The 16,268-nt window shown below is 37.6% G+C and overlaps 1 protein-coding gene across 1 annotated transcript; it reads left to right on the top strand.

The window, feature by feature from the left end:
* Nucleotides 1–2,852: 2,852 nt before the first annotated feature.
* On the top strand, nt 2,853–16,005 carry LOC127421904 (G-protein coupled receptor 4-like). Its single transcript, XM_051665114.1, has 2 exons — nt 2,853–3,106; nt 12,041–16,005. The coding sequence occupies exon 2, from the start codon at nt 12,044–12,046 to the stop codon at nt 13,043–13,045; it is 1,002 nt and encodes a 333-aa protein (XP_051521074.1). The 5' UTR covers nt 2,853–3,106; nt 12,041–12,043; the 3' UTR covers nt 13,046–16,005.
* The last annotated feature ends 263 nt before the right edge of the window (nt 16,006–16,268 follow it).

The following is a 16,268-nucleotide window of genomic DNA, read 5'->3' on the forward strand; positions in this document are numbered from 1 at the left end:
AGTGGAAAATTCGGGGATCTCTTGATACCAAGCCAAGGTCAGGTAGACCAAGAGAGATTTCAGCCACAACTGCCAGAAGAATACAGGATACAAAGAAAAACCCACAGGTAACCTCAGGAGAAATACAGGCTGCTCTGGAAAAAGATGGTGTGGTTGTTTCAAGGAGCACAATACGACGATACTTGAACAAAAATTAGCTGCATGGTCGAGTTGCCAGAAAGAAGCCTTTACTGCACCAATGCCACAAAAAAGCCCAGTTACAATAAGCCTGACAATACCTTGACATGCCTCACAGCTACTGGCACACTGTAATTTGGAGTGACGAGACCAAAATAAAGCTTTATGGTCACAACCATAAGCACTATGTTTGGAGAGGGGTCAACAAGACCTATAGTGAAAAGAATACCATCCCCACTGTGAAGTGGCTCACTGATGTTTTGGGGGTGTGTGAGCTCTAAAGGCACGGGGAATCTTGTGAAAATTGATGGCAAGATGAATGCAGCATGTTATCAGAAAATACTGGCAGACAATTTGCATTCTTCTGCACGAAAGCTGCGCATGGGATGCTCTTGGACTTTCTAGCATGACAATGACCCTAAACACAAGGCCAAGCTGACCCTCCAGTAGTTACAGCAGAAAAAGGTGAAGGTTCTGGAGTGGCCATCACAGTCTCCTGACCTTAATATCATCGAGCCACTCTGGGGAGATCTCAAACGTGCAGTTCATGCAAGACAACCAAAGACTTTGCATGACCTGGAGGCATTTTGCCAAGACGAATGGGCAGCTATACCACCTGCAAGAATTTGGGGCCTCATAGACAACTATTACAAAAGACTGCATGCTGTCATTGATGCTAAAGGGGGCAATACACAGTATTTAGAACTAAGGGTATGCAGACTTTTGAACAGGGGTCATTTCATTTTTTTCATTGTTGCCATGTTTTGTTTTATGATTGTGCCATTCTGTTATAACCTACAGTTGAATATGAATCCCATAAGAAATAAAAGAAATGTGTTTTGCCTGCTCACTCATGTTTTCATTAAAAATGGTACATATATGACCAATTCTCCAAGGGTATGCAAACTTTTGCGCACAACTGTAAAATAATTTAAAGCATTTTTGAATAAGATTGCAACATAACAAAATGTGAAAAAAATGAAGGGGTCTGAATACGTTCTGAATGCACGGTATTAAGTGGTGAATTGAACAGTGAATGGAACATTACATTTACGTTTCACATCTACATAAAATTTTCACTGCTAAAGTTGGAATGTTTTTAAAAATTTGACCTGACAGATTCAGGGAAAGCCCAACTGTTTATACTAGTAATTCTTCAAAAATGGCTCTAGGAATTAGTCAGTGTAACAGAGGAAAGAACTTAAATTACTTTGTGGTGGGCATTTAAAAAAAAAAAGAAAAATCCCAAATATGATTCTTATTTTCTGATCTGTTTCTCACTGAACAACTCCTTTGGTCACCCAAAGTCACCTAAACTATCATCAAAACATCTTGGAAAATACTGTGCAAACCACAAGAAAAAAAAAAAAAAAAAAAAACAATATGTGCAAATCATTTAAAGGTCAAACACCTTTAGATAAAGGCAAGGTGTGTACTTTCTTTAATCAAATATATGTGAAGTGCATTTCCTGGTGAAATGTAACCTTTAAATATTCAATTAAGAGAAAATTAGGTATTATATAGGTTTAACCTTATTTCTCAGAAGTCTCTGTATTTTCTCTGAATGAGAACACTTTGTTCTTGAAACATGACTTCAAGAAGATGTAAAGGAAACTCAGCTTATTTCCATTTACCAAGCACTTGTGCTATGTAGCAATACATTAAAGAGTAAATACTGTATTGAAAACCCACACAGACAGGATACTGTATGAGCTTTGATACTTTCGGTTCCGGCAGTTAAAATGTTGAATTGTAAAAACTGATTGAGTACTGGAATGCAAATTATGATGTAATCCATTACAGTCAGGGTCTGAACTTAACCAGGACTGGGGGCAAACATGCCATGGAAAGTGAAAAAAAAGAAAAAATGCCCAAAATATTTCAAATGTGGGGCAAAAAAGTTTTTCTAAACTGTTATCTAACTTATAATTTGATTATTTTCTATTCTAGTTTAGTATGTGTTCTAAATGTTTTACATACATGAACAACATGCAGTTTTTTTTATATTATTAGAAAAAAATTAAATAATAAGCCCTAAAAAAAAAAACTTCCTGAAAATAAATTTTAAGGGGCAAATATTGACTTAAAGAAATAGTTCACCCAAAAATTTAAATTCATGCTCATTTTACACGCACATCACCTCCTGTTGTCCACATTCATACAGTATTACTTTCTTTCCTCAGTGGAACACCAAGGAAGATGTTAGGAAGACTGTTAGCCTCAGTCACCATTCACTTTCATTGAATGGAAAAAAGATGCAATGGAAATCAATGGTGTAACACTAACATTCTGTTACATCTCCTTTTGTGTTCCATGGAGGAAAGAATGTCATAAAGGTTTGGAAATAACATTGTGTGTGAGCGAATAATGACATAATTGTGAGTAAATTTCCAACACTGGTTCAGAGTGTGAATGTAGCTTCTGTAATGAGGAAGTTGGGGTGTTGTGGTGAACACTTGAAGCAGACTGCACCATCACTGGATGTTTGTCATCAGCTATTCTCAGTCATCTTTGGAAAAAGCTTTTACTCATTGCGGTTCCTTCTTATCTCGATCACATGCAACCTAAAAACCCGTCTGTGCCATCTTCCTGTGACCAGACATGATAATTTCATCTCTCCTCCCCTCGCTCTCTCATCATTCATCTGCTCCTTATCTTGTCTGCGTGAAGTGCAGTGGTCGAACCAGCTCTTACGTGGTCACTTTTGATCATCTCCGGACAGGAAGCATTGTTGAAGTGCATGACAATCTTTTTCATCTAATAAACTCAGCTGTGGTACTTTTCTCAGAGGTCACGTGGGACTGGAGCTAGACTTGAGGCAATAACAGAACTGAGGATGTATGGTTAGACTGCTGGGATTGTGTGCATACCCTTTCTCCTGTTGAAGCTGGTATTAGAAGATTTTAGCATTCATTGTTTTCATATTCAGGTGAGATTTTCTCGTTGTCTGAGTTGGTTTCATTATAGGAACTTTAAAGTGAGAGGAAGAACACCGCAATCGTTTTCTTAATCAGTATTTTGCCTTGTTTATTTTTTTTTTTTTTTTTTTTTAAATAAAAAAAAAATGTCTTCGCTTCCTTAAAAAAGATACATTTACTTAAGAAAAAAAGTTGCGTAAGAAAATATACTGTATGTCAAATTCTTTATTTATCTTAACCCAGTGGCAAATCGTTTTTTTCTTGTTTTAAGATTAAATCTAATACATTTAGTTATGCTTATAATTACATATCAATGTAGATATTTTGTTATGTTTTTGCTTAAAACAAGTGGTAAGAAAAATTTCTTATATACCCCTTATATACTATATATATATATATATATATATATATATATATATATATATATATATATATATATATATATATATACATATATACTATAAGTTCATTTTAATTAATTACACAAGTTCATATTAAATGGCCCTTTAGTGTTACAAATGAATATGAAGTACAAATATTCCATGCTGAGTTAGCAAAATTGTTTTAGATGATGTACAGCATGTTACACCACAAGGCTTTTAAAGAAGGTCTTGTGTGTTTTCTAGAGGTTTTGTTTGTTTCTGTGCTGCAGACATTAATAATACAAATATAATTGTCAGACACTTGATCCTAATAACTTAAAATGTTTACAACCTACAGTAATGAAAACCTGATTCTAGCGGGAGTGGAGTGCATAGTCCCTCTAACATGATTTTCAAGACGGATAGTGAAGCATAGAGAGCAAAAAACAATACTTCACTTCCACGAGTGCACTGTAAAAAAATAAATGACATTTTATCCCGCTTATATTTTTTTTTAGTCATAGCTACTAAGAAATGTGAATTACTTTGCATCTACTCTACATAAAAACACGTTAGACCAACAATTTCCCCCAAATGTTGTCCCAACTAGCCTAAAAGAGTCATCTGAACAATTTCATATTGAACAATGTGTGAACATGAAACATGTAAAACATGAGTAAATTATGCGGTTAGTGTTATAGCCTTATTTATTCTGTTTGCTGACTTTATTTATGCCGCTATTTTTTTTTTGTTGTATTTTTTTATTTTATTTTTTTTTTTTTTTGCTGCCACTGTCAGTTAATTGTTGTGTGGTGATGGTAAGAGCTCATCTTTTAACTTAAAGCTGAAGTTTGTAATTTCTGTGACACTAGCACCACCGAACAGAATTTCAGAAATAAACAATGTTTTTAAAGCAGCTTTCCAAATGCGCCGTCATCTGCTGTTGTTCCAACAGTCGGATAGTCACGCCACCAGCTCAGGCCATTAGTTGAGTAACGTTGTTGGGGAGGGTCTAAGTGGCAAAACGGCTCAAAACAAACACAGGAATATTTATAGTGCCACAGAGACACAGTGTTCACTGTTTTCGAGAAAATTAACCTGTGAATGTCTTACTAATAGTTGTCTCTGCATATTAAGCTGGGATAGAAGAAAGTATTTTAACACTGAAAAAGTAACATACTTCAGCTTTCATAAGGTTTGACACTGTTACTGAGGTTTGCATGTTAAGGTTTGAGGTCTACTGAGTGTCTATGTCAAGCAATTTTACGTATACTGTCTTTGACTTACATTCCTTTCTTCAGAGGCCAAGACTGCAGTTAAATTCATGTTAAAGTAATTTAAAACTATATATAAGATTTAAAGGGATGGGGCGGGTTTACGATTTCTGAGGCCCAAGCAACCAACCAACCTGGGCTCCCATTTAAAAAAATGTGCTTATAAAATTACAAAAAATGTATTTTAAATTCATCATATCAGCTGTTGTAGCCAAGTACATTCAAAATGTTTAATGAAATACATTGCTAGTTCAAGATAATACATTTTTTTGACAATACATTGATAAAAAAAGCAATATTTACCTACATATATTTTGTGTACATGTAAGATTATTGTGGGTGCACAACATGTAGTTCACGGCATTTAACAGTGTTTTCTTCTGAGTCAGTTTATTAAAGCAATCTGTTGTCTGTCATACACCCCAACATAAAGAATCAGCAACAGACTCTAAATATTGTCCACATCACCTTACAAATGCATTTTTAACTTTTGCTCAACATTTTCTTTCTTTTTTTTTTTCTTTTTTGTGGTGTGAATAAGATGCAGAATAACCAGGTTCAAAAATCTTCTCCTTTTCACGTAACCTATGGTGTAATATGGGGTCATTCGACTCTGCATAGGTGTAACAGAAAAAATAACAAGTGACTGAAATGACAAAGAAATTCACATGAAAATGATGCAAGGTGAAGACACAAGAGGCACAGTTAGTTTTGTTGTGCCCTTACATCATTTTCCTGTAGATACAGAGTGTGACTGTCTCAGGATGGGAGGCGATCATTATGGCATTCTTATGGGCTAACAGGAGGTAACGCCAACAACGGTTCTTTCCTGAACTACAGCTTGTTTAGTTTCTCAACAGCTCTCAGGGGTGCTCATTATTCCCGTAATTGTAACAGCAAAACAACAGTAAACTATGCTGGAATGCAGTATAAACACATTACATAATTTACAGAAAGGAAATGGAAGTGAACTCTCCATTAAAGTAGATTATGTTTTTATCAGTACTGTACGGTAATTGCTGACTGAAGAGTTGCATGTTGTCCCTGACAGATCCTCCTCCTTAACATCTGACTTCCTTTCTGAGCGAAAGTCAAATTAACCAGATTTTTGCAGTAAAAGCAATTTTTATGGGGATACCAAATGTTAAAAATTTGGAATATATTCATACATTTGTGATTTTTTGGGGGGGATTTTTCCCCCTTTTTCTCCCAATTTGGAATGCCCAATTCCCAATGCGCTCTAAGTCCTTGTGGTTGTGTAGTGATTTGCCTCAGTCCGGGCGGCGGAGGACGAATCCCAGTTGCCTCTGTGTCTGAGACCGTCAACCCATGCATCTTATCTTATGGCTTTTTGAGCATGTTGCCATGGAGACAGTGCATGTGGAGGCTTCACACCATCCACTGTGGCAACCATGCTCAACTCACCACGTGCCCCACTGAGAATGAACCACATTATAGCGACCATGAGGAGGTTACTCCATGTGACTCTACCCTCCCTAGCAACTGGGCCAGTTTGGTTGCTGGCTGGAGTCATTCAGCATGCCCTGGGATTTGAACTAGTGAACTAGCAAACTCCAGGGGTGGTAGCCAGCGTATTTTACCACTGAGCTACCCAGACCCCCCATACCTTCCATACCTTTGTGATTTGATTTTTCACTGTGATATGACAGTATCATTTGCATAGATTTCAAAGCAAATTAATCACATCTTTATCACTGCTCATCCAAATAACCTTCAGGATGTGCAAATACTGATTTATTTTGCACTATATCATCATTCACAGCAAACGAGCTGAGGAAGGGGCTTTGTGTGATACAGTTTTACATTTCTAATCATTGTATGAGGGACCGTTAAGTATTTGATGGTGGCTCAATCTAGTCCTAGACCAACAATTCTTCTTTGAAGATTTGAGAGTGTATGCTCACGTTTCTTGGCTATTGATTTTTTTCTTTATTGTTAAGCGTAGAGTGAATTGCTCACCTTGCTCAAAACTGTTGCTCAGTTAGGCTGAAATTGAATTGAAGTGTGTGCCATGCTGCTTGTTGACCAATTGCTATAGCAGCTAATACTATTTGTACACTAGTCTCATAGAATGACATTACTATAATTACTTGTTTTGCAAACCAAGTTTTACGTGCTGCGTTCTACCTTTTGCTGCAATTTCCTGGTCAGATTAACCCTAGAGGCCCTACAACAACTGTACGTTTTATTTACTTTGACACAAATCACAAGTACAGCAGCTAATTATGACTTTATAAACGCTTATTTTTCACTCTATAGCTCACACACTACTATGTTGTGATATCAAAAAACTTTTACTCTAATGCATAATTTGAAAAACTATAAATTTTATGCTTGTATTACTGATCCACCTACATTTACATTACACACTTATTTCAACATCATTACCTTACGCGGTAGCTCACCTGATAGATTGCTGGACTTCAGATGCAGAAGACAGAGGCTTGAGCCCAGCCAAACACGCAAGCTCACATGTGAACAGAAAGTGTCATACAAGCAACACAAAATGACGTTGTTGCTTTAGAACATGTGTTTTCCATGTTGCATTTGCTTTCAGGACACTATCGGTTAAGTTTAGGTTTAAGTTTTGGTTGAGGGTACACACATTGTCTCCTCTATTCCAGTGATTTTTTTTTCTCAGTCACAAAAGCGTCACTGAAAATTTTATTTTTAGATTCTTAAACAGCATTGGCTTAGAGATACCTTGCTGTTCAAATAAACCTGATATTTGTATTATATAAGCTCTGTGGACTTTTAACCTGGAAAATGGAGCTAACACGTGACCATACTGGGGAGTCTCATAAATGAGGCGTCACCATAGCGATGACTTTCCTGCACTATGAAAACATCTCAGACAGATCGATCACTCCTCAGTTCAGATGATTCCGTCACAGGCTTGGAAATCTTTGGATGTTATCGCATGCTTAACTTCAATATGTTTTTCTTTTTCTTAGAAATACATTATTTTAGTTACATTCTACATTCATATCGATATTTTAGATCCCCTAACCCCAACCCCATTCTTGAACTTCACCAATTATGAATGATATAAAATGTATTTTATTTACTTTACACTGTTATAAGATGTTTTTGAGCATCTAATGTCTAAATCTTTCCAGTTTTCAACAATATAAAAGATGTAACAAGCAGATACAAGTAGTCACAGTAATGTATTCCCAAACTTTTTTTTTTGTAAAAATCTTAACAAATGCAACCTTATTGTAAAATGTTATCAATTTAAATGTAAAATGTAGCCTTGGGTAAAGTAATGCAATGATCTGAAATGGACCAAGGGCGATGTTTTGATGGTGCAGGCAAAAAGTCCCCCTGTTTACTTTTTGTAATGAGAGTGTGTTGACAACACTTTCAGCCACCGGGGGCAGTGGTGCGAATATTGGTTTGCACAGACCGATTTCAGCAGAACGTGCGTCCTACAGTTGCTGAATTCGCTATGAGATCAAGCTGGTTCTGGGTAGTAGCTTACTGGTTACTTAGGGTTTAGCCCTGTGTCATAATTATATATGGGTCCCTAGATAGGGCTTCGGTCCCTCCTTTTATGCAGGTCTGAAATGGGCATTTTTTTTGCCCATTTTGTTGTCCGCCAGAACAAATTTGTAAGTCTGATTGGTTAGAAAGGTAATAGCACACCTCTCTTCATAGAGCTGCATTACTGGAGGTACAGTGTCATTCATGTCCATAGCAAAAACGATGCAGGACAAGTTATATGCCAAATATTAATTTTTCTAACCTCAAGTATGAGCAAATGTATGAACAATACTATAAAAAGCAATGGTCTTTTTTTGTGTGTGTTTGAGGGCAATGTGAGGTCTGGATGTGTGCTGAAGAATTAAGTCTTAAGTATTCGTTTGAAAGTGGCTAGGCTGTTCTCAAAGATATTAGGAGCTGGATCTACCACTGAAGAGTAACAATAGAGGGACTGCACAATCTGTGAATCCTTCATGTGGAGACAGTGGCCACTAGACTCTGTGTAGGGCAGGAATGACTGAATTGAATTCTAGCAGGGACTTGCATCAAGTGAAAAGACTTGAGCAAAGGTGACATGAGACAATTTCCAGAGGTTAAAAACAAGTCGAACAATGGCATTTAGAATGCACGCAAGGGAATATACGGAGGATGCAGGTTTAGTCTGGCGAGGAGGGAGTTGCAGAAGTCTAGCCATTGCAGAAGAAGATCTGAGTAGCAAGATCCTTATTGTACATATTTATATTTTGTAAAAACAACATTCTTTCGAGAGAATTCAAATTTTAGGTCTAGTCACTCTTGTGTGAATGAAGATGATTACTTTAAATGCCATATGTGAGCCATGTGGAAAGATGTAAAGGCTGTGCCAACAAATATTGATGATCTCAAAATCAAAGACGTTTGGTGCAGACAAAAGTGGTTGGAAACCTTTCAAAAAACCAAGAGCCAATGCCTTAATCTATTATAAACCTTATCATACCAGGCAAACTTTTATTTTCCAACTGGTTCAAAAACAATGCTCCAGGCATTGTTCAAAAACAATGCTCAACCATGAAATTAAGTTTAAGACCAGGTGTGACATTTTACATTTAAATCCACAATGTAGCAGAAAATGGATAGCATAGAAAGTAATGCTGGACACAGGGTGAATGTATTTCCTTCCTCTATTCCAGATAGTGTTTAAGGACAGAACTAGGGAATATTTTACATTTACATTTAGTCATTTAGCAGACGCTTTCATCCATAGCGACTAACAAATGAGGAACATAGCAAGCAATGTGTCATACATAGTTCAACAACATCTACAGTGTTGTACTGCCAAGCTCTTAAGGTGGCTGGAGTAGTACAGGTGCTAGCGCAGAAGAAAGAGAAGTTTTTTTATACAGTAAGTGCAATTAGTGCGGATTGGTTAAGTGCTCACGGAACAGATGTGTTTTCAGCTGGTTCTTGAATGTTGAGATGGTATCAGCAGAACATGTGGATGTTGGAAGCTCATTCCACCACAGTGGAACGGAGAAAGTGAAAGATCGTGAAATAGACTTTGAGGCTCTTTGTGATGGTACCACAGTGCTTTTCCAGATACAAGCACATATATGGAGCACCATCTTCATACATATCTTTTTCAGTTTCAGAATTTTAAAACACCAGAATTCATGTATTTATTTGTTCATGTAAGAAGTCAGGAATAATCCTCAATAATGGCACTAGATATAAGGCTGTGTCTTAACTCTTAGACGCACTGTTTTCTGCCTAAATAGGCAGCAATCTAGATACAGCATGCGCCAGCCGGGCAACTGCTGTTGAGATGAATGGAAATGCTAATGGTTCATTTTCTGCAGTATTATTGACCTCCTCAGTATGTTGTAGTAAATTCACAATACTCAATCTTTTAGGGGATTATACCTTATTAACCACAGATAAAGCGATGGATGGCTATCGTCAGGGGCGGACCGGGACTTTTCCCGGTGGGCTGGCCATGAAACGGGTCTGAACAGGTGGCGATAAACTTAAATGGGCCGCCGCGTTATGCCGAACAGCCCGCGACTGGCTGAAGAGGGCCACAAAATGGCACCACGATAAGCCAAAGGGGGTTGCGATATGCAGAAAAGGACAGCAACCCCCTGTCCTGTAACAGTATAAGGACGGACAAGGAGGATGCGGGAACTAGCTGTACAGTCAACATAAAGTTTAATGTCAAACCCAACCCAAAATAACATAAAAAAACATGAACACACAGACACACATGCAGCGCAGCCACGTGCGTCTCTCTCTCTCAAACTGGCGTCTCCGGCTCCCCTTTATCTCGCCTCCCACTGATCAGCTAATTCAGTGCCCGGCCACGCCCGCCTCCTCATCACATATTTTTTTTATAATACCGAAATCAAGCATGGTGTCAATTCAGGCAGGTCACATGAGTCAAGCTCGCAATCAGCTGACGCTCAGCTGATCATGACGTCTACCAATACAGTTCAGATGCTTATTAGAGCGGTCCTATTTAAGTCATTGCCTTAGCTGCCTTTCCACTGTATGTTGCAAGCTCCACTTAACACCCTCCCCATCTCCACCTCTTGAATGGCAGCTTTGCTTTTAGTTTTCTCTACATCAGTCTTGTGTTCTGCGCTCTAACACTACTGTTGTTCGCCAGTTTGAAATTCCTATCTTCAATGGTGCCTTGTTCTTAATTTCACAATTTGATATACAGTATTTGAAGTTCTTTAAGTGTCCATTTAATCTATTATGCAATGAAGTATTGTACCACATTGCTCTGGGGGGGGGGGGGGGTTATTTGCTTCACACTCATGTGGATGGGCAGAGAGTTTGCCCAGAAAAGAACCATATACCGGCAACACCAAAAGATTGTTTTTACTTATAGACATTTAAGTGTCTGTAAGTGAATATAGTATTCATTCAAGTATTTAAGTCAAGTATTCATTTGACGGAAGTGGTCCTGACTGAACTAAGTTTAGAGAAATATGTCTGATATGTGTGATAAATAGCTATAATTAGAATTAATTTTTATTTTGAATTAACAAAGTATGAGTTATGTTTTGTTGCAAAACCTCTGTGACAGTGTTGAAATTCTTTGAATTGCAACTCTATACATTTCTCGTCATGTCATTCCAATTTAAATTCAAATTCGACATTAAATGTGGCAAGTCCTATTTAATTTCAGATTTAAACTTGTGAATTGAAAGGGAACTAAATCATAAATCCTGATTTTGCCTAGCTCTGATATACATTAATCTGAATATCTAATTAAACACTCATGAATCAAGCAATGCATATAAAATAACAATGAAACAATCAATAAAATAAAAAAAGAAACCAGTGTTTTCATGAGATTTGAAATAACTGGATTAGTCAATGCTTTTGACATAAAAACGTAAACAGACATGCACACAACACTTGCACACAATGGATAAGCCGGTTAGAATGGAAATTTAAAGGTGAGAAATCGTGAAATCAGGGTAATGGGCAAAAATTGACATGTGCAGATCAATTTTTTGCCTAAACCAATAAAGGAATGCCGTTTAAGGTGTTTACATGACCTTTTGCTGTTTTTTAAGGTCTAAGAATGTGCATGTAAACACGCTCATTATTAAGTTTGATGTGTCTCATTTGATTCATTTTTCTTTGTTTCTTTGACAGTGTCAGCCCAATCACAATACACACCATTTCTTGTAATTTCTTGTAATTTCTTGTAATTACTATTTCTTATAATTTAACCAATAATAACAACAACAACAATAATAATTCTATTGCATATAGAATCATGACTGAATTTGAGCTTTCTTTGTGCACACAGATTATGATAAACACGACACTCTACATGGCAAACAATTCATCATGTGTAACTACGACCCAGTCGTCAAATCACCTGCTGATGTCCATCTACATAATCGCATTCATCCTGGGCCTGCTGTTCAACCTGGTCACCATTGGTCCTATTATCCAGCAAATCCGCAAAAAAAACATTGTAGGGATCTACCTACTCGGCCTGTCCATCTCTGATCTCCTATACATTCTCACCATGCCTCTGTGGATCCATTATTTTAGCAACAACCACAAATGGACACTAAAGCAGGAACTATGTAGCCTCGCTGGCTTCTTTTACTATTCAAACCTTTACATCAGCATCTTTCTCCTCTGCTGGATCTCCATTGATCGCTGCCTGGCCATCACCTTCCCATTGCGAGTCCAAGCCTTCCGCCGCCAACGGTATGCCTGGATTATATGCGGGTTGGTCTATGTTTTTGTGATGGTCTTGCACTGTCTGGTTCTAGTCAAGGACAAGGTGCCAGATCCACTGATGAACGAGAGATGCTATGAGACCTTTCCCATGACCTCCCCCATTGCCCTTTTCAATCTGATACGGGTAGCCATTGGTTTCCTTTTGCCACTTGTGGTCATCACAGTCTGCTACTGGTTGATCCCAAACAAGGTGCAACAAAGCAGAGGAGTGGACGAACAGGGCAAGCGCAAAGTTAGGCTTCTGTCTATGGGAATTATAGGGATTTTCTCTATTTGCTTTGCCCCATACCATATTCTCCTGCTGCTACGATCCATTGCCTTCTTCTCTCTGGGGGATAAAAATAGCTGCACATTTGAACAAGCAATAAATTTACCGTTTACTTGCTCCCTAGCCCTGTCCAGCCTTAATAGCGTGGTAGACCCAGTGGTCTATGTGTTGGCCAGTAATGGAGTAAGGGAGGACATACGTTGGTGTTGTTGGAAAAGCAGGCCGAGACAGGAAACAGGAAGCCCACTTGTTGATACAAAATGTAAGACCAGAGTAATCTGTTTGTCCTAAGGCCAACCACAGGTTTTAGAAAAGATTTAATTGTGCCTACTGAGAGGGTGATTTATTGGCATATGCTTTCTGCATTGTTTTAGCACCTGATTCACAAACAGACCCCAAAATTTGGTGCTGAGCGAAATTTGCACAGCACAAGTCCTACTCTTTCAGGCTGGTTCTGAGTGCTCAGTTATAGAGGATGCAGCAGACTATAGCAATCTGCTGTGTTTACCGGGACTGTAGAGCAATTAGGGTTGCTGACTTTTCCCCACATGAATATGGGACACTTGAGCATCTCGCCGCCACAATATACGACAATAGGTGTCTTTATTTCGGCCAAAATATGGGACATTCTGCCTAATGTAGGACAGCTGACAACCATAACAGCATCACAATCCACAAGGCACCTCAAATGACTCTTTAAAATTCCGAAAATGTGGGTGGGTGGTAACAGCAATATTTTATTGTGGCAGGCTAATAGCACTGAGTTTTGTGAACAAGGTGCATTCTATAATGAGCCAACTTTGCATATAAAGGAGGTGCGTTTGCTCTGAAAAGAATGACAATGACTTAATTTACTGTAAACACTCTTGGTGCAGCACTATTTCGGCTCGTTTAGCACCTGGTTAAATTGGATTGTGGGTAGTTGGTGGATAAGATGCCAGTTTTTGTGCTGGATGTAAAAGTGTCGCAATTATTTAGTCATCGATGTGTGCAAATGTTTGTACTCAACTCCATTGGACTCCATTCTGTCCATTTTTATATATATAAAAAAAGCTTGCAAAAAGAATAATTTCTCTTTTTTTTTATTGAGATGAGGGATATGTCACTGTGTCCTTGCAAGCATCAAGAGGATGTTTACAAAATGTACTTTCGGATTTGCGGTGTAGTAGAAAACAGGATCTCTGGCTTTGAAGGACCCTTTAATCACTTGAACTTTCTGTGTTGGAGCCATACTCAGCGTACTAATTGTTGTTATTGTGGGTAAAAGCTTTACTTGTTTGACCTGTTTAATTCACAGACTACTCCATGTAATTTACTGTAAAAACAAGATTTAACCGTTAAAGAAGATTTAATCTATCTGGAAATGTAATCTAATCTATCAAAAAACAACCAGTTGCAATGTTAACTATTTAGTTGTTTTTCACACATTATATTATGCTCAACAAATGTCCACATTTTCTCTCCTGTAATTTACCATTACTTATGTCACATTCAGGGAAGTGATGCTTCAATTACAGCTCTTTAAAGGAAGTGAAAAAGATTAGTGTTTGTTTCAAGGGGAGGGACACATATATCATCTGGTACTGTAGTGTAATCATGATGCTTTCTAAGGGGAGAAAGCAGCCATTATGACACTGCCAAGTGCTCTTGGGCACTAATGAGGCAGAGCATTTTGGTAGCAACTGCTATTGCCCACGATACACTTTGTACCGTTTCATTCACCCATGTTCCACTGGCATGATTGCCTCTATACGTGAGTGCCTCTCATGTGACTGCACTCAGATGTAAGTCGGTGAGCTAGAGTGGCCATTGTGCTCTACTGTAAAATGCCATGGACCAAATGAATGGAGTGATTTCGAAGTGTGAACGAAGCAATGAATTGCAGCTTTGAGTACCTTATCTGCAGTTTAAATGCTTTAAATGACTGCTAAATTTCACCTGTTGCCCTAGAATCCACCGTGCCATTCCAGGAATATGGAAATGGGATGTTATTTAGTATCAGAACTGACTTGTTTGTGTAATGAGTAGGAATGCAACCATTATTAATCATTAATTGTTATAAACTGTTAACGGACAAGCCTTAAATCAACGATGTGACCCAGCAGACATGCAGATTTCTGAGTAATGGTGTTACGTAATTATGATGCAAAAATGTAACTGTATTCCATTACAATTACATAAAAAATATATATAATTGGATTATTAAACATTTAAGATTTTTTATTAGCACTATTACAAAAAAGCAACTGAGCGCAACAGTCTGGTTCTGGAAGTGAAAAAAAAAAACTTTTTTCCATAGACAAACTAATAAACCTTTAAAGACAGACATACCATGAGCTTTGAAGTTCGGAGTTTGGAGCAATTTGGAGGCTACTGTCGCTCTAACATTTAATGTAATTTTTACTCCACTGTTGGTTAGGTTTAGACAAGGTTAGGTTTATTTTAGTTACAACTAAAAATACATCTCACTTTTTGTACCACTCTTTGGACATTTTACCCAGAAACTGGAAATGATTCAAATTTCATTAAGCACAGACCAATTTTAGCAGCAAAACTTTCTGCTTACCTAGTTATGTTGTTTTTTTCACACATGGCCAAGAACATTTCTGCTGGGTTCATTATAGCACCCTGATAGTCTATATTGTTTCCTTCATTAATAACCATATTGTGTCACAATAGAGCTAATTTAGGTTATTCTTCATTACACAATATGCAGACTGTTGAGGTCTCACCGCAGCAGGAAGTCTGGAGGGATTTCGATGTGCCCAGCACAGAACATTGTGTCTGCATTGCTTTCCTCAAGCAATTGATTTTTTTTACCTTCCTGAGATGCAGACACCAGATGGAGGCATGTTCTTGTATGAGGTGGAACCTGTAATTGCATCAAAATGCAAATAATTGATTTTATATAACTACGGTCTGGTTGGGTGAATCTTATGAAAACATGTCCTGGTCATAGCTCATCCCAGAATCAAAAAACAAATAATAATTAAATATTATGTATACAGAATATGAAGCCTATAATTGGTACCACTAAATTGTGACATTTATGACAACAAAACACATATACTCTCCCAAATTATCATTACTGTATGCATACTGTATTACTGTATATACTATATATATATATATATATATGACATGAGACAAAGATCAAGGGAACATATGAGAGAGATAAAGGCAAAGATTGGCTACACTCTTGACAAATCGCATGACAGTTTCATAAGCTGCTAAAAAAAAAAAAAATCAAACATCACATGCACTCATCAAATGAAGCTTTAAGGAATTTAAGCTCCTCTTTGAATGACATTCTGACAATCACGCTGACCCTTATTCATGTGGCAGAACCTTAGAGCTAAAAATGACCTTTTCGACTGAGACCCTCATGAGGATGTCCAAGACCACACAAAAGCAATTTATGTATTCCAAAAAAGAGCAGAGGTTATGAGAGTTATTACAGCTGGGACCAAACACATCTCATTACTATTCTCTTGCAACATTCCAACATGTTATT

The sequence above is a fragment of the Myxocyprinus asiaticus genome, chromosome 31 (genome assembly GCF_019703515.2).
Source record: "Myxocyprinus asiaticus isolate MX2 ecotype Aquarium Trade chromosome 31, UBuf_Myxa_2, whole genome shotgun sequence".
In the NCBI taxonomy this organism is placed as follows: domain Eukaryota; kingdom Metazoa; phylum Chordata; class Actinopteri; order Cypriniformes; family Catostomidae; genus Myxocyprinus; species Myxocyprinus asiaticus.

Excerpts from the sequence above, each read along its gene's own strand:
- LOC127421904 (XM_051665114.1), top strand. The coding sequence starts at position 12,044 with ATGATAAACACGACACTCTACATGGCAAACAATTCATCATGTGTAACT.